Here is a 19,914-nt window from a genome sequence, read left to right as displayed (position 1 = left end):
AAGTTTGAAGAAAATGTTTGTCAGTAGGCCACTATCAGTCTGACATACCGATTTATATTGTGGAGTTTGTCTCCTTAGTACTTTCAAGGCATGGTATCATAAATCATTCTTTTCATCAATTTCACTTGAACTCTAAAAGAATCTTCCTTCCCATGCCTTTATAGTTAGTCTGCTATGATTTTGTTCCTAGGTACAAAGTCATTTTAGATTTTATTAGATTTAAATTTTATTTGTGGAAGTGGTTGAACAGACTGCATTTTAAGTGATAGTTTTAAGTTTTATTTCTTGAAAGCAATGGCAAAGTAGTTATGTATTCAGTGAACACCTGCTAAATTGCCTGGTTAGTCTATGTTTTAATTGCTTTTTTATTGTTTATACTTTAAATCAAACTTTCTTAACTAGCTGTGTGGTCCTAGTTTATTGTTGTCAGATTATTATACAGTGAATTAAGTTTACACTGAGTGTTTCAGTTGTATGGTTTGTCTAATGAAATTAAAACGATTTTGCTTGTTGCTTACAATGTCTTACAATTACCCCATCAAGGATCATAATCAGGAAGTGCAGAAGATGGGGAGGAAATATATGTGCCTGTATATGTGGGATTATGATGAGATATTTTGATACCTTACAATATGAAGGCAAAGTTAGCGTGGAGACTACCACCTGTAATCTAGGAAGGATTATAGTAATTTCCAGTTAAGATGTTTGGAAATGCATAACTTTACAGAACCTAAGAAAAACTTTGGAAAGGAGATGAGGTAGTGTCAAAGAAGAGCTGGCATTAATTTTGGTGTGTCTGCCAGATAATGCAAATTTTGAATGATTCTCTTCTCTTATTGCCATAGCGCCAAAGTTTTTCCCCTGTTAGTTGGAGTTACATAATGCACTATGACAGTGTTAAAGTAAATTAAATATCTGGTATATGAGTGATTTTTTAAAAGTGATTTGTATTGGGGTGTGGGGAATTGACAATTATATGTGAGAAATTCCTTAGTTTATTTTTTCTAGTTTCTTGCACACTTAGTCCTCTGCTGTCTCTCTTTTTTTCCTCCCAGTGTCCATCATGTCTTCTGAAATTGCTAACGTAAACCTGATTAACTCAGAGCAGTTCAGAGCATAGACTGAAGTGATGTGGCATATTTCAAAGTCTTCCATTCTTCTGAACCAGATTTTTTTTCCTTCTAAATGCAGATTAATAAAGCGTGCACTACAAGAGGAACAAGGAAAAGGATTTTAGTGAAGGTATCCTGATCCTGAAAAAGTCAGGGAGGGCTTCAAGCCCATCTTGGACTTCAGAACACTTCACAACTTTGTGGTAAAAGAAAAATTTTAAATAGAGCCTTTGGACTTATTTATTTCATCCTTATCTGGAGAGTAGCATTATTTTATTTTATTATTTTAGGCAAGAAAATTTGTGTGAAACTGGGCTACTTTTCAAACTAAAACATAGCTGAGTTTCAGATTTTTTTGTAGGTACTTAATATCTACTTCAAGTGTTATAGGTAGTTGGATAGCTTGTATGTTTTTCTTCGAAACATGTTCATATTTATCCCCTGTGACATCGTGTTTGCCTTCACTGTGAGTGATGTTTTCTCTAGTGTTTTGTATCTTCTTCAATTGGTTCATTGGATTGTAGAGTAGAGTGTCTTTCCTGGGAGCAATATTGTGTCTAAAAGTGTTTTGAAAAGAGAAGGTGGTTTGTGTTTTGTTGTTTTCATATTTCTACCTTTTATGTGATGACTCACTAACATGTAGAGATGTAGCACCAATAAAAAGTTGTTTTTTCCTTTCCTCACTTGAAAACCCACACAAGATAGATATCAGTTGTCTACAAAGATGTACAAAGTGAATACAAATGTATTCACTATTTCTCTCTTTAGCAACAAAACAACCTTATTTTATTGCATTAACTTTTAAGGTCTTTTTATTTGTGAAAATCAGCCTGTTTATGTACCATGTGTTCCTCCAAAGTTACAGCGTTATAGTCAGTGGAGAAATGAAATTTTCTTCCAGTAGATGAAAATTACATTTTGATTGAACATCATTCCTTATGCAGTCACCCATAAATATAATATCTTTTGCTGTCTTTTCAGAAAATGGCTACAGATGTGATTTCTGAATTGACAAGAAAATAGAACATCTTAATGTTTTAGGTAAAACAGATGGTATTTTTGTTTTAGGCAAAACTCTTTCAGAATGAAAGCAACTTAATTGGTGACAAGACTCTTGGGGTCGACCAAATTAAGTACAATTTTTGTGTCTGTTTCTTTTTATTGCTGTAGTATCAAAAGTTTTAGAATAGTTGGAAAGGAATATTTATCTTGTTTATTGACTTGCTATTTTCTGTTATATACTAGATATAGTTGTAAGATTTTTCAGTCCTATTTTGTTTATAAAAGATATAAAATTATTTTGATCCTACTTTGGTTCTGTTTATGCTATTAGAAATGCTTTGTCATTGTGGGAAAGCCCTGAAATATATAGTACTTTTGAGAGTTACCATTTTAATTTATAGTATTGAGTTGCATTTGCAGCTATAAATTCTGATAACATTTATGATACTAACTCTTTTGTTTCCATACCATTGAGCTTTGAGCGGATCTCACTGTCAGATGCCTGGAAAGAGCACAGTTTTGTGAAGGGAGCCCTGGACTGAGTCAGGGGACTCATCCCAGCTCCACCACTGTCACCAACCAGCTTCCTGTTTTTGAAACTTGAGTCCATTTGCTAGATGTCTTGGGAAAGAGGGGTGAAGGTAGGGATCCCCAAGGTCACATCCAACTGACATTTGGTTTTCTTGTCTGTTAAAACGTAAATCAACACATCAACGGCCAGCCCAGTAGCATGGTGGTGAAGTTTGCGTGCTCTACTTCAGCAGCCCAGGGGTTGCATGTTTGGATCCCAGGTGTGGACCTACACACCACTCATCAAACCATGCAGTGGCGGCATCCCACATACAAAGCAGAGGAAGATTGGCACAGATGTTTGGTCAGTGACAATCTTCCTCGAGCAAAAAGACGGAGATTGGCAACAGATCAGCTCTGGGCCAGTCTTCCGTACCCCAAAAAACCCCCAAAAACAAACAAACAAAACATAAATCATTTATAAAGCAGCCATTTGGATAAACACCAGGAAAGGAAGTTTTGGGGTAGAAAACTCAACTCTGGAAAATAATCAATTTTGTTCTATAACTGGAACATAAGAAACTATTTTCTGAAATACCACTAATATTATTATATAGCAATTCTCTTCCCATCATTCCTTACAAAAAGTAAGAACTTACCGAATAAAAAAGCTTGTGTTGTCATTATAGTAGCTAAGGGAAGTCGCCTCACCTTCAGAATCACCTCAGAGAAGTCCCCTTTACCCCAGTCCAGCCATTGCCGGTGGTTGGAGGCATTCAGAGTGAAGGCTCTTTGCTGGGGTGGATATAGAGCTCTCTGATGGAGCAGGATTCGGAGAACCTTGGGGAGATGGGGCTCTGATGAGGCTGAGTGCTGCAGATACTGCATCTGTGCTTCTAGCACATACCCCTTGAGTGTCTTACCCACTGGAGAAGAGCGGAGCCGCCTTCCTTACCTCCAAGATGCCGTGGAGTCGGACTGCTTGAGTTTGAATCCTGGCTCTCCCACTTAAATGGCTGTGTAACCATGAGCAGGGTTCTGAACCACCCTACACATCTGTAAAATGGGCATGATTTTAGGACTTCATAAGTTGGTTAAGAAGCTGAAAGGACTTAATTCAAGTAAAGCACATACTATATGCTATGTGGTATTCTAAAGGCTCCTTAAGTGCTAGCTTTTGGTATTATTGTTATTATTTTTGTTGTTTTTCTTACCATTGCATCTGAAAAACTCTCTACCACCTGCCAAGTCAAATTTACTTTGAATCAAAAAATGGAAAAAAATATTCTAAGATACAATTTTATTTTTAACTTACTGCTTTGTGTATTAGTCTTCTAAACAAATATTCTTTACTCAAAGTAATATTTTCTAAAATAGCTTTCTAGAATATTTACTTAATAATCTGTACTTCACATCTAAACTAGGAACTTGTGTTAGTATTATGGAATTCTTAGATTCGAGGATAGTACAGTGTTGTCAGAAATTGCATACTCAGTTGAGCAGTGTTAGGGGCTGTATCACACAGTGCTTCGTCAGGGGCAGCCTTCCCTCAGATTCAATCACAGATGCAGGGCACTCGTTTACTTTCTTTTTGAATTTTGTCCTGGGACAAGTGACTCTCCAATGGATAATAGATTCTTAATATTTTTGTCCATGAATTTTAAGTTATTTCTCCCAAACATTTAAAAAGAAAGGTGAAATAAACTTTCATGTATTATGAAGGAGAGGTAACATTTATACACTATTATATTCAAATAAAATCCTAATCTTTATTGCGGAGAGAAAAGGTGTTCTGTTCCTCAGTGTTGAATCTTTTTCTTCTAAGATGAGGCCAACCTTGTTACTTAATCAACTGGAAGCTTCAGAAAACATCATTTTTTATTTTTTCCTTTGCAAATAAAAATCCTAATATCTGGTAGTTGAAGATAAGTGAGATTGTTATTCTATAGTTTCTAGAGAGATTTTTAAGGGGAAGCAGTTAAATGTTTACCTGTTTAAGAAGGCCTGCTTTGGGGCCAGCCCCATGGCGCAGCAGTTAAGTTTGCACATTCCGATTCTCGGGGTTCACCGGTTCAGATCCTGGGTGCAGACATGGCACTGCTTGGCAAAAAGCCATGCTGTGGTAGGCATCCCACATATAAAGTAGAGGAAGATGGGCATGGATGTTAGCTCAGGGCCAGTCTTCCTCAGCAAAAAGAGGAGGATTGGCAGTAGTTAGCTCAGGTCTAATCTTCCTCAAAAAAAAAAAAAAAAAAAAAGCCCTACTTTATAGTAATAGAAAGTTTTTAAACTGGAAGGCCTTAGAACCTGTATGAAAAATTTTGTGCACATGTACATTTCTCCAGTGAGTGGAGTCTGCATAATGTATTCAAAGATTATAAAATAGGGGCCAGCTCTGTGGCTGAGTGGTTAAGTTTTTGCGCTCTGCTGCGGCAGCCCGGGGTTCGGATCCTGGGCGCGGACATGGCACCGCTTGTCAGGCCATGTTGAGGTGGCGTCCCACATCCCACAACTAGAAGGACCTGCAACTAGGATATACAACTATGTACAGGGGGGTTTGGGGAGATAAAGCAGGAAAAAAAAAAAAAGAAAGAAAAGATTGGCAACAGTTGTTAGCCCAGGTGCCAGTCTTTAAAAAAAGAAAAGAAACAAAGATTAGAAAATAGAATTTTTGAAGGTTAAGAATAACCACTTTGGTCAGTGTAAGGACTATCAATCATTCACTTTTTTTTGTTTGTTTGTTTGTTTTTTTAGATTTTATTTTTTTCCTTTTTCTCCCCAAAGCCCCCCGGTACGTAGTTGTATATTCTTCGTTGTGGGTCCTTCTAGTTGTGGTATGTGGGACGCTGCCTCAGCGTGGTTTGATGAGCAGTGTCATGTCCGCGCCCAGGATTCGAACCAACGAAACACTGGGCCGCCTGCAGCAGAGCGCGCAAACTTAACCACTCGGCCACGGGGCCAGCCCCAATCATTCACTTTTTAGAGAGTACAGGTTTGGGGGTTTTTTCATTTGCTTTCTCTGTTTTTAGCTGTGGTCTCTTGAACTGGGACGTTGAGAGTTTGGGCACATCAGGCCTGGTAGCCAGCACATGAGGAAGTGGGAGGGAGTTCTCTAAAGGAAAGGGAGTCAGAGGGCTTGACGTACTTCATTTCAATCTTTGCTTGGGCCCAGTTCCGAGGACCCGAAGCTCTTCTCACTGCTCTTTGCCCAGCCCTACCCCTGCCTCCTTTTCCAGGACTGAAGATTTTCTTTTATGTATTTGGTGGCAAAAAGTCTTCAGTCTTTGTGATGTGAAACCAGAGCTTAGTCCTCATTTTCAAGAGGAATAGTGTAATATTGTTGGCAGGAGTGGCTCCTTCTGGAGGCTTTGAGGGAAGAATTTGTTTCTTTGCGCTTTTCATCTTCTAGAGGCCACCTGCATTCCTTCGCCTGTGGCCCCTTCCACACATACTCCAGACCCTTCCTTCTGTTGTCACATGACTGTCTTCTCTGTTGGACCTTCCGGTATCTCTCTTATAAGGACCCTTGTGAGTAGATTGGGCCCACCTGGATAATCCAGGATATCTCCTCATCCCAAGATCCTTAATCACATCTGCAAAGTCCCTTTTACCATGTAAAGTGACATATTCCTAGGTTCTGGAGATTAGGATGTGGACATCGTGGGGAGGGGGGGCATTGTTCTGCCTACCATACTTAGAAACCTGATTTTTATATTTCCACTGGAAACATGGATTCTGAGTTTCAGTTCATTAATTTAGGAGCATCTGGATGAATATCTGTGGATGTTCCTCAGGCACCTCAAATTTGCGAAGTGTCAGTCTGGATTTATCCCCTTTATCTTGAAGCCTCCTCCCACTATCCGTTCCTAGGTGGTCAATCTTGGTTGATGCTACCACCATATCTATCCCACCCTAACTGGAGACCAGGAGTTGTAGAAAACTGTCTCTTCTGTTTTACCACCCATCCTTCTCCAAGGAATTCAGAAAATCTTACTGATACGATATCCCACCTGTTTCTTGAATTTGTTCTTTTTGTGTTTCTACCACTCTTCTAACTTAGGTCTTCACCTTTCCTCCCTCTGGTTGATTTAATCACCTGGACTGGTGTAGCTATCTCCTTGGTCTTCCTTCTTTGAGTCTTGACTCCTTAAATCTTTCCTCTACTTGGCAACTAGAAGTATCTATTAAAAATGAAAATCTGACCATGTTAAACCTTCCAGTCACTCTCCATAACCTGTATAATAAGAAGATCTAAGGTCCTTGTAATGACTTAAACGACACCCTACCCGTCACTGTGACTTGAGGTTTATCCCCCTGTCTAGCTTAATATATTGGCATGTTAGAGGTGCACTTTACTATGTAGATTCTAGTGGTATTGATGGCCTGTATGTCCTAAAGATAGCATCCTTTTTCTTATATCTGTATTTCTTATATCCTGTATTTAAAAAGATTCTTCAGGGTCTGGCCCTGTGGCCAAGTGGTTAAAGTTCCATGTGCTCCACTTTGGTGGCATGGGTTCACAGGTTCAGATCCCAGGTGTAGAGCTGTTCTGCTCATAGGCCATGCTGTGAGGCATCCCACATACAAATTAGAGAAGATTGGCATGAATATTAGCTCATGGGTAATCTTCCTCACCAAGAAAAAAAAAATCCTCATAAGTATTTAATGACTATTAATATTCCAGCCCATGAGTATACTTTTTATTAACTATCGTGTTCCCTCAATTCAGTCAGTATGTTGATTAGCTATTAAATATAATCTTTTGAATATTTTTATTTGGATACTTTAGTGTTTTCCATAGAGAAGCACAGATGACTTAATATAGTCTAATTCAAGTGATTACTTTTGTGTTATTTTGTACAGTTGATATTCATTTATGTTTTCTCATAAATTTAATCCCCCTTTGTGCTCTTCACTTTTCCCTACAGTTCCATGTTTCCCTCTGAGATTATTTTCCTTCTGCCAGAAAGACTTGGCATTTCTTTTAGTGCAAGTCTGCTGGTAGGTAACCACTTCTCTCAGTTTTTGTTTGCTGTCTTTATCATTTTTTAAAGAAAACTTTTCTGGATATGGATTTGTAGATTCTCGGTGTTTTTATTTTTTCCTCACCACTTTAAATACGTAACTCCATTATCTCTTGGCTTCATTCATTTCTGTTGATATGTCAGCCAGTGATCTTATTGTTGTGCCTGTGACAGTATTATCTTTTTTTCACTCGCTGCTTCTAAGATTTTGCCTTTTGGGTGTCAGAGAGGTGGGAGGAATTAACATGATACACCATGGTGTGTTTTTCCTCCATCTGGGGCTCACAGAACTTTTTGTTTCTGTGGGTTAATCTCTTTGATTAGTTTTAGAAAATTCTCAGCTGTTCAAATATTTGTGTTCTACTGTTTTCTCTCTTATCTCTGTCCACATACATCTTCTTCCACGTGTTGACCTTTTCACCATGTGGCCCATGTTCCTAACACTCTTTTCTGTATTGCCCATTCCTTTTTGTTTTTTTAATTTCAGTTTAGGTATTTTTTATTGACTTCTGCTGAGTCTATTCTGTTGTTAAACACATCCACTGAGTTCTTAATTTCAAATATTTATCCTTTTGGAATTTCATTTGTTTTTTTTCTTAATGTATTCACTTTCTGTGGTGAAACTCTTCATCTTTTAGTCTACTTTATTCATGTTTCCTCTTTCCTTGGACATGTTAGTCATTATTTTAAAGTCTTATCAGTTAACTCCAATGTATGGTTTATGTGTGGTTCTGGTTCTTCTTTTGTCTTTTTCTTCTTGGTGTTTGGTCTTGTGGCTCTGTCTTTTGGGACATCTTGGAAATTTATGTTAAGTGCTAGACGTTGTGTATAAAATTTATAGAGGCTCCAGAAAATATCTTCTTCTAGATACTCCAGTTAAGGACTATGCTAAATTGAGGCTAATTCACTCAATGTCTTGTTCATCTAGCTTGCCAAGTTTCTAACTAGTATATTCTCTAAGCCCTGCTTCCTGTGGGTTCTGAAATCTTCTGAGATGCCTCTGCTCTGTTTTTCAGAAGCTTTTGGTTTAAGTTTTAAGCCTCTCTTTCTGTGCAGCCCCTGGTATTTGGCACATGTCCTGGTGAGAAAACCAAATGTATACTTGAAGCCCCCCGAGTCTTCACCGGATGCCCTTTTGGCCTCTTTGTCCCCAAAGTGAGCCTCCTTTAGGCTTTGTACTGGGTTTTGCATGGAATTCAGCCTCTCCCAGCTGAGAATTGGCATGCCCCAGGCGAAAATGGCTAGAGACAGCTCACTTCTCTGAAGTACTTTCCTCTCCTCAGCAGTTCTCTGTTGCTTTCCAGCAGCTGATCCTGTATTTTATTGGTTTTTCTAGATGACCAATAGAAGTGGGAGCTCTTGTCTGTCACCGGCTACTCCATCTCTCCTGGAAGTAGGAGCATCATTTATTTTTCAACTTCAATTTGATAAAAGAAAAATGCTCACTTTTTTCTACTTTGTTTATGTTTCTGTTGATTTGTAAGAGGACTTTACAAATTTCCTGAATTTGATTTCCTTTTATTTTTATTCTTTAATCTTATTTTTTTAAGTTGGAAAAAGTTTTACTTTTGGTTATCAAATTTACCATCCTTTTCCTTTACTATAGTTTTCTGTTATGGTTAGACAGATTTTTTTATACCACAAATTATGTATTTATTTTTTCTACTAATTTTTTATGTTTTAAATTTTTAATTCATCTAGAATGAGTGTTGGCATATTGTTTTAATGCATCTGTTTAACCATTTGTCTTGTCCATCTATTACTATAGATATATTATTGAATTGTTTTTCCCAGGTTAGGATCTTTTTTCTTCCCTCGCCTTTTTCCTAACAAAAGGATTTCAATGGGATTTTAGTTGACATTGCATAAGATTTATGAATTAATTTTGGGAGTGTTGTCTTTTTGCACTATTTTAGTTCTCTCACCTAGAAAAGTATGTCTCTCCATTTATTCACTTTTGTGTCCCTCAATAAAGTTTTATCATTTTCTGTATATACGTTCTGCTCATTTCATGTAAAATTAGTTTTCTATTTTGAATTCTCTCCTAATTAATTCTTAATCATCCTAAATGCCATTTTTTTGTGTGTGTCACAGGACACTCTGTGCATACCTTTGTCATATTACCTATCCTATATATTGAACTTAACAGTTACTGTCTGTCTCTCTCCCCTTCTAGACTATAGGTACTTCCCGGACAGGGACTGTGTAATCATGTTCAAAAGTTTATAATGACACATGCCAGGAGGTGTCCTTTTCTCTGTCCTTTTCTTTTTACTTTTTAATTTAGCCATCCACGTGTAATTTTTTGTACATGTGAATATTCTATGTACCTGTGCATTTATCCCCCCATGTTATCTGAATTCTTGTTTCAGGGTCTCTGTGTTATCACATGTGTGGTTTTGTTAATTTCTTTCATTTAGATTTATATGTGCCTACACAAAAAAAGACATTTAAGGCGACTGGCCCAGCGGCGTAGTGATTAAGTTCGTGCACTCTGCTTCTACAGCCTAGTGTTCGTGGGTTTGGATCTCTGGTGTGGACCTACACACCACTCATCAAGCCATGCTGTGGCAGCATCCCATGTGCAAAGTAGAGGAAGATTGGCACAGATATTAGCTCAGGGCCAATCTTCCTTACACACAGACAAAAAGGCATTTAAGGCAGCTCAGTGACCTGGGTTAATTAAAACATTCATTCCACCATCTGGTGTGATTTATGTACCAGAGTCCCTGGTCAGGACACAAGGAGGGTCTTATAAGAGAAAGGAGAGAAATTAATTGCTATTGAGATTATACTTTGTGCCAGGTCTGAGCTATGTGATTTTCCAAACATTTTATCATTTAATCCAAACAACAATCTTGTCTCCTGATTTTCTGATGATGATATTAAGGCTTGGAGAAATGAAATAACTTGTCCAAAGCCTCCCAAATTCCAAGTGCCGTGGTAGGGCTTTGAGCTTGAACATGTCTGGCTGCAAAGCCCAGGAATCACAAAACTGAGTGTGATTATTGAAGACCTCCAAAAGCCTCCCTATGTTTTTAGTATCTTGACTTTGTTTTTCTCCTGGCTAATATGGTAAGAATTATGTTTGAAACCTAAAAAGCTAGGTGGACTATATCAAAAGGACTCCAAATCTGGAAATTGCAATTTTCATAAACATATAAATCCATATATTTCCATGAAAACTATATATAGGTTATACTATATATATATTTAGAATACTATATATAGGTTAATACTCTTCTTTAGATTGTGCTCCACTAACGAGGTTACTTAGAGAAGATGAATATATTCTTTTTTGAAATGATTTTTTTAATATACTGTCATTAAGAATCAGCCAACCTCAGCTCTAATCTTTGTTTTTACCTATCTCTCTGATCTTGGATCTGTCATTTCCTCTATCTTTGCAAAGGGATTAATTATATGTCTTGTTGACCTTAAAGGTACTTTTTGAGGAATTGAAATATCAAAATAAAAGTAATCTGATAAAACTATAAAGCCCCATTCTAATAGGTATTATTTACAAATGGTACATTCTCCTGGTGGGATTTTTATGCATTGCTCACTCATCAACTATTTATTGAATGTTATTCTATTCCAGGCACATGAAGTTAGAATTATTTTTCATATAACCTAGTGTCTGCTTGACAGGTTTTAAACTACGCTTACAGGGGACTTACAAATATTTTTCATTTTTGTCTTCCTTTCACCGTCATAAAAGTATGCAGTGATTTTTAAATGTTTCCTTGAATATTGTTCTAGCTTACCTCATGCAATGAGGTCATAAGATGATCTCCTTAATATGTATCACGAGATTGTTTCTGTTTCAATGTTCCAATTTATAAATTTTCTTTTGTAAATATAATATACATGAGATGTAAGTAGCTTTTTGTTCAATCTGAGCTTCTTCAAGAGAGAGGCTCTGTGGAGATCTTTGGCATCCATGAGAAGAAAGTTTTTCATGTATGAATTTGGAACTAAGGGAGTCTCTACAGGAAACAACACTTGTCAAAAAGTTTCCTATACACGTGGCCTGTGAGTGAAGTGGTTAAGAAGATGGCTTTAGGGGTGAGATTGAGTTCTAAGCCCTGATGTGACACTTGTAGCTGGGTGAGTTTTGGCGACATACTTAACCTTTCTGAACCTCAGTTTCCTTATCTGTCCAGTGGAAAGGATGAAAGGATGTGCCTTGTAGGTTGCCCATACAGGCCTGAAGACTTGGCCTGGCATACAGGAAGCTCATTCTGACCAAGGGCCTATTCCTTCCGCTTTGCCCTTCATCCAGTCCTGGAAGGAAACCCATGTGGTCCTATTCTGTTGTTTATAGTGGGTACTGATCAGAATTACCTCAAAGAGAGAACTTGGATTACCACAGTTGTCTTTCTTAACATGACATAAATCATTTCTACAAAAGGTGTGAAGGAATTCTAAATATATTCATCCTCAGAATTTTCAGAACCGTGTTTATAGTGGGATTCTAGTTCTTCCATAAAGTGATTCCCAGTTTAACATAATCGTACAATTATGCTTCATTTTTCTCCGTTCCTTTTTATCCCAGCCAAAGTAGATCATCTTCTGCCCTCTAATTTGATTGACAGGGAGCATATGAGTGCTTTGTCTTCATGAGATGAGAGTTGTTCTTGTACATAGAGAGTTGAAATAATTGCCCGTAACCCCAAGCTGTGGGTGTTTAGTGTCATGAGAACGAGGAGGTTGGCTATGACTTTGTGACAAGACGATAGGTAGGAAGCTAATGCAAATGTGTAGGAAATTGGGGGAAAAAAGTTCTGAGCTTCCTATATAGTTACTTCCAAGGTAAAGTAGAAATTAACTATCCGCATTTTCAGAACATAAATATCACTCTTTTCTTTTGTTGGTGTGCATCAAATATTAATGTTCAATAAGTGAGTATGATAAAATGATGTCGTACTGAAACCATTGGTTCCCTTCACAAGTGACAGTTTTAGAAGAGCTCGTGTTTGGGGATACTGGCAGTATAACAAATGTTTGCCTACCAAACATGATGATGGCAGTGAAAATTTAGTTAATTTGTGGTAATGTACTTATTTCCAAAGGAAATATAATTTATATATGATCAGCTTTCTCTGTACTGTACTTAAAATGTACATAGGGGTTTGTGTGTATGTCAGACACATTTGTGCTGTGATGCACTTGAAGAACATGCTGTGAATCTCTAATTATGTTAAAAAATTATTTTCTTAGAGCAACATTGTACTCATATACTCTACACATGTAGTTTTTTGAATAGATTCCTGGCATGATAATTACATAATCATTCAGTACAGTAGAAACATCATTATGGTCAAATACTAATTAGCTACTAAAATGAAACAAAACAGAACCTAGTTCACAGCTTATTATAAAAAGTGTTTAATATTGTATAAAACCAAATGTATGGTTAAAATTATTATTTGCTTTAAACGTGAGTCATTTTTTTCCCCCACGGCAAGGAATCAGTGTTCTGGATGCTTATTACCTAATTGATTGCTTGGGCACATGTTACATGTTATTATCAGAGCCTTTGTGATTAGCTCTGTGTAGTGGAGTGTCCAAAGAACTTGCTAGTGGGATGTCCCCCAGGGCTTCTGCAGAACTAGGAGACTGGCCTAAATCTTCAGACCATGTCTTCCACATTTCTTCACGTGCTCACTCTAAGCCTTTGGGAACATGAGATTTCAGTAGTAAATCACTCATTTCTAGAATGCTGGGTTGGACATCTTTGGTGCTGAGGATGAGTGATTCTCAACTGTTTTTCCTCCCCAGGGCACATTAGGAATATAGTGCAATCCTGTCTGTAACTGAATCCTGGCAGTTGTGATTCTCTAGGTGTGTTTGTGGTGGGACAACAGTCAGGTGAAGTATAAGCTCTGGTAGAGGGCACTGGGAGTGCGCAAGTAGGTTGACACATCTCTTAAGTAAGTCTGTTGAGCACACCTCTCAAGGGTGTGTTACCCTCAGTCTGGTTGAAAATGACTTCTGTGGATAAAATGGAGTTTATTTAGTACTCGGCGGCTTCAGTACCCTTTATGAATATGTTTTTGAGAACATGGCTCTAGCTTCTCTTCTCTCGTATACATAAGGAATCTCAATGCCCGTAAGTGATGTTAGGTCTTGTGATCCTGAGGCATACTATAAGCCTAATAGGAATTAGAGACATTCTTATTTTCATATTGTTACCTTTGGTGTCTCAGAATATTGTTTCAATCATAAGTGCTGCTTCTGATAAGCGGTTTGTAAGTCAGATGTTTTGTAGGTTTTATGCTACATTCTTTCTTTTTCTTCGTGTTTTCCTATTGTCCTTGGCTTTAGTTTTGGCCACTGTATGTATTAATTTTATTTCTTAATGAATGGTTTGTAATACAGTTGAAATATACAGGACACATATGTAGGATAGAAGACCACTACTAGGCTTCCTGATGCACTAAATAAACGATGCCAGCTTGCTTCGCCCATGTCTGATATAGCTACTGTGGCTCAGGGGGAGCAGCAATTGCTATCTGACCATTCAGTTCTGTGTTCTCACAGTGAAAAAATTGTATAGGAAAACAAAATACTTCAGATTGTGAAAATATTCACTAATGAGTCAGTAAGTTATATTATTAGTCGAACATCCTCTGAAGTACTCTTTGATTTAATTGAAGATAATGTGATACAAATTGATTATAAAGTGAAATCATAAATCTTGCAAAGTATGTGACATGATGGTCTAGAACATTTCTACTCACAGGCGAAGGCATGAAACAATGAGGATCTGGCAGAGTTATGCTAATGAGAAAACCAAGGATGTTAAGTTCTTCGATTGAGAATTATTTGAATATCAAAGAATTACGAGAGTACTTTAGGAAAAATGATAAAGTCCTTGACTATTTTTTACAAATATAGTTATGTTTAAAACCATCTTGTAAAGATTAAATGTTACATGAAGGATATCATAATGTGCTAGTGTAAAATATTGTTAGAAAAATTCTGCCCAAAACTCTAGTTCATTCATTTTTTTGTTCATTCTTAGAGTTGCATACAGTCGCAAATATTGCCTAAACTTGTTTTAGTAGTTTTTATTTTCCTTGTTCTAGCTAAGTCCCAAATCTTTTTTTTTCCCGTCAGTATTTATTATAAAATTTTAGCCCCTATTTTAAGGGGATTCACGTCAAATGGCCTTTTTTCTAGAACCAGCTGTCTTGGATAATAAGAGCCTTCTGTATATAAAATAAATGTATGAATTATGTGATTCTACATGGATAGCTATACATTTTCACTGTGTTTTAGTGGTCTAAAATGAATGTCAGAATTTTAATGGAAATTAATTATGGCTAAATTGCAAACAGATAATTTATGTGTTTTTTTATTCAGCGAGCTTAGACCGGAATCTGGATATTAGTTGTATAGGTCTGATTCTTTTAGACAGATCAGTTAAACCATATGTATATAGATCACTTTCTAGGAGATGGAAATATTTTTATTACAGTTCTATTAATAACTTCCATTTGTATAACATTTATTCTTAGAAAGTGGATAATTATTTCATTACCCTTTGTACTGTGTGGTATTTGTTGCGATGAAATTGCCTGTTCTCCAAAAGTTTTACCAGACTATTGCTTCTAATTCTTCTCGACATGTTGACTCTATGACCATCTATGAGCTGAGATCTTAAAAACAGTGTTAAAGAACTAAAAAGGTTTTGAGATCCCAATAGTAAAGCAGCTGTTTTTGCAGGTATCTTGTGATCTATAATCCTTCAGAACAAGACCGAAAATCGATGGTCTCCATCTGTGTGAGTTCCCCCACAGTGCTGCTGTCTTCTGCTTCAGGAAAGCCTGTGGAGATTCAGATGAGTGCAGTGTGGGATACAGCGGATAATATTTCAAAGACAGCCTACGAGGTAGGTTCTTACCCTAGAACTTAAAGAGGCATCATAAAAGAAAAGCATGGGCAGTATAGTTTATATTTATGTATACATGTCTCCTTGAGCTGTCAAGTTGGTATATGTGAAGTGGTTAAAGTTGTAAATACCAGAAGATTTAACTGACCAGGTAAATGACGCTAAATGAAAATAGATTCTGTTTCCCAAAATATTAATATCTTTGTTAGTATGTATATTGCATGTTGTTATTAGCATGCTATTAGTATGTATATTGTGTACCTTTGTAGGTATGTATATATTGTAACTTTTTCCTGAACTAATGAAGTAATCATTACTCATAAAATTTTGAATTTTTTTGTCTAACACAATTTAATGACAATTACACGTATTGGAATTGAGATAAATACCACCCTTCTAAATAACTTTGGATACTTTCAACTTTCCATTGCAAAGGTGACATGAAAAACTTCCTAGAATAAGATTTTTTTTCCTGAGATATAATTATGGGAAATCTGGGTTCATGTAATAGACATTTTGGGGGAAAATTTCTTAAAAGAAGCAATATTAAACTGAACCCCCAAATGACTAGAAAGGTTGAACTTTTAGAGTCTGGAGTGTAGTTTAAACTGTACTTCTGAAGGCACAGCCATAAGTTAGGAACTCTAGAAGAGAATTACTTCTGCTTGTTAAAAGCCATTGCTGGTTACTCTTCTAAACCCATAATCCTTTACATAGAAAGGAAAAGTATAATGCAAGTTTTGGTCAGATTTTACAGGAAACACCCCATGTGGAAACTGGAGCAGTAGCTCCTGGGAGGCAGGGGTCGTCTCTTCCAGTGTGTGCATCGTCTGTGCCTCCTTTAGTCTCTGCTAGACCCCAGGCATTTGATGGCTGGTGTTGACTGAACCAGTGTGCTTAATATTTATATTATTACGTTTACCATTTTTATTTTTAATGTACTGACATATCATAGTATTGTAAAAAGATCCATGATTATTAGGAAAAATTGTAGTTCATAGTAAGTCCTAACCTTCATCCAGAATTTCCCGCTCTGAGCATCTATTAAGAGCACTGTAGGACAATTGAGGATGGTCACGTAATTTCATATATTGGATGAAAACATTAGTGCCTTTGATAATCCTACTGACTTGAAGTTAGCTTCCGTGGATAAACTGAGATGTGGATATTCTATCCTATGTTATCAAAACATATTTATAGAATGGTATTATATTCTCTTTTCAAAAAATAGGGTAATTTGTTGTTTTCACTAGGAGTGTAAATGGTTTTCCTTCAGTAGATTACATTTTTCTTTAATAAATTCCTTCCTCTATTTTTTAAAGATCTCTTTTCTAGCACAGATGCCACCATTGGGACTAAAAGTATATACAATTTCAGAATCAAGAAGCTCACATTCACATTTAGCTGAATATGCCCTGTATAATGGTAACATAGAAGATAAAGGAATTTTCAAAATGGAGAATATAAAAAGTACTGAAGAAGATATAACTCTTGAAAACTCCTTTATTAAGCTTCAGTTTGGTCAGTCGGGGCTTATGGAGGTATGTTCTGGTTAGTTCTGAAATTCATAGAAGCCTTATCACTTTTATTACAATATTACATAATATTACTTATGCAGAGGAGAAAAAGTCGACACAAGTGCTCTGGGAGAAAGGATGGATGAGCTCTATGTACCTTTTTGTGGTCCGCAGTGACCACTTCCTCCTCACCATTGTGTTCTGTGGGTACTGCTGCTCTGTGAAGTGTTTGTTACCGGTCCTCAAGATAAGGATGGAAGCCATGGCTGCTGAGAAATGTTTATGGAAATGTTTATGGAAACTTTGAAAGCAATTTGACACAGCACATTTATGCCTATTGAATCGAGAAATAAAAAATTTGAGTATATCTTTGGTATATCATTTTAAATATAATTTTTCTAGTAATTCACTTTTATTGTACTTTACAAAAATATTGGTCCATGCATATTGGACATAAAAAATAAACCTGCTTGTTTACTACAGAAAGTTTTAGAAACACCAGTGAAGATTTCTTAATTTGTGTATCTCTTTCTTCCTTGATGAACTGTGTTCAGACTTTTTGTTCCTGATGTGAAGGTTTCAAATCCTAAGGATAAGTATAAAATGTGGATGTTCATCCAAGAATTGTGAATATTAGAGGCTGAACAGTAGCAGTTTTCAAACTATCCCCAGGTAGTTTTTTTTTAAATTGACATATGCATAGAACCAGATGCAACATTGTCAATATCTTAATAGTGAGTTGCCTTAATTTTTTTTTTTTATGCTTAGAAAATGATAAATAAAGAAGATGGTAGACATCATAAAGTACAAGTGCAGTTTTCATGGTATGGAACTTCGAGTAAAAGGGACAAAAGTGGTGCCTACCTCTTCTTACCTGATGGAGAAGCCAAGGTAAGTACTGGTGAGCTGAGCAGTGAATAAGCACTTATTGAAAGAGTAAAGAGGAAAAAAATAAGTGCATCTCATTGTTTTGTCATCTATTAGGACCCGATAAGTGGCTCCACTATTATATCTCCTTCTTGACACTTAGCAATTTGTAGTTGAATGTTAGATAAATAATTTTTCAGAGTTGGAAATCAGCACAAACACATGCTCTCCACGGAAAGAAGCTGGATTTGATTTAGGGTTAGTGTGCGTTTGTGGTATTATGTACGTATGTGGCACAGCATGTATTTAGACACAAAATATCCAGCCATGTGGGAAAATAGATTGCCACTGGGCCATTTTTCTCCTTAACATTAAGCACTTTAAAAAACAAAATTTTGGGGGCTGGCCTGGTGGCGTAGTAGTTAAGTTTGCGCGCTCCGCTTTGGTGGCCCAGGGTTCACCTGTTCAGATCCCAGGCACAGACCTGTGCACTGCTTGTCAAGCCATGCTGTGGCAGGCATCCCACATATAAAGTAGAGGAAGATGGGCACAGATGTTAGCTAAGGGTTAATCTTCCTCAGCAAAAAAGAAGAGGATTGGTGGCAGATGTTACTCAGGGCTAATCTTCCTCAACAACAACAACAAAAACCCCCAAATTTTGGAGGCCAGCCCTGTGGCTTAGTGATTAAGTTCGACACTCTCCACTTCAGCAGCCTGGGTTTGCGTCCTGGGCACAGACCTACACCACTCATCAGCAGCCATGCTGTGGTGGCATCCCACATACAACATAGAGGAAGATTGACACAAATGTTAGCTCAGGGCTAATCTTCCTTAAGCAAAACAAAGAGGGAGATTGGCAACAGGTGTTAGCTCAGGGTGAATCTTCCTCGGGGGGGAAAAAAAGTTTTCCTTACACTCGAGTATAAAGGTAGAATACACAAATTCTGGCACATTTTAAAAATGGAGAAAACTGTGAAGAAAACAATAAAATTTATCAACTATTCCACAAGCCTGTGAAAATCATTGTCAGCATTTTGATGGATTTTTTATTGTCTTTTATTCTATGTATATCCCTTTTTCCTTCGTTTTCAAGCTTTGTCTTCTGCATGTACTTGTTTGATTTTTTTTTGTTGTGACGGTGCTTGCAATCTGATGATATGTTCTTTGAAAACACAACTTTAATGTACACTGTTGTGTTTAAAAACTTTCAGCTATGAGATGAATAAGGTCTGAGGATCTAATGTATAACATGGTAACTATATAGAGTTGATAACACTGTATTGTATAATTGAAATTTGCTAAGAGAGTAGAACTTAAATGTTCTCACACACAAAAATATATGTGTGTATATATATTTGTGGAAAAAAAGAATTTCCTATTGTTGCATATTTAAATTTTCTCCCAATACTTTACTACTGTAACATTGTGATAGGCTTTCCTTGTACTGTTCTTTTCATATAATGCTGATTATTTCCAAGGAATAACTTTCTAGAAGAGTTATTTTGTGTCAGTGAATTGGGCCTTTTGGGATGTACTCCTTATTTTCCCATTAGAAAGACTGCATAAATACTCACTCGCACCAGCATTTTTTGAGAGTAGCTCTCTAATATACCATTCCAAGCACTGAGCATTAGACATATTAAAAGCTTTACTTATAATAATAGGTGAAAAATATTTTACTATTAAGATTTTTGTGATTATTATTGAGGTTAAACTTTTTTATAAATTGATTTATCTCATATTTCTTTCATGATTTTCCTATTTAAGTTCTTTATCCATTTTTCTATTGTTATGACATTAATCTGTAGCTACTCTTTATGGAATGTAAAAATGAATCCTTTTCCATATATATTGCAAAATTTTCCCTTAATGTGTCATTTAATTTATTACTTTTTCTGTTAGAGTGATTTTTAATTTTTGCAGGGTCAATTCTGTATTTTTTTTCTTTAGAGTTTCTTCCTTTGCTTTTATACTGATACAGC

The 19,914-nt window shown here is 36.6% G+C and overlaps 1 protein-coding gene across 2 annotated transcripts in view; it reads left to right on the top strand.

Annotated features, from left to right (window-relative positions):
• MAN2A1 (mannosidase alpha class 2A member 1) overlaps positions 1–19,914 on the top strand; it is a 170,237-nt gene that overhangs the window by 111,050 nt on the left and 39,273 nt on the right. For both annotated transcript variants that reach the window (XR_001378333.3, XM_001504585.5), the window contains exons 13-15: positions 15,383–15,548; positions 16,871–17,089; positions 17,834–17,956. Coding sequence is in view for 1 of the 2 variants with exons in the window: in XM_001504585.5 (XP_001504635.1) it covers positions 15,383–15,548; positions 16,871–17,089; positions 17,834–17,956 (508 nt within the window). In the remaining variant the exon portion in view is untranslated. The remainder of the gene's footprint in view (positions 1–15,382; positions 15,549–16,870; positions 17,090–17,833; positions 17,957–19,914) is intronic.

The sequence above is a fragment of the Equus caballus genome, chromosome 14, assembly GCF_041296265.1.
Source record: "Equus caballus isolate H_3958 breed thoroughbred chromosome 14, TB-T2T, whole genome shotgun sequence".
Classification (NCBI taxonomy): domain Eukaryota; kingdom Metazoa; phylum Chordata; class Mammalia; order Perissodactyla; family Equidae; genus Equus; species Equus caballus.
Note: the sequence above shows the minus strand (reverse complement) of the source record. Positions and strands in the feature narration are given on the sequence as shown.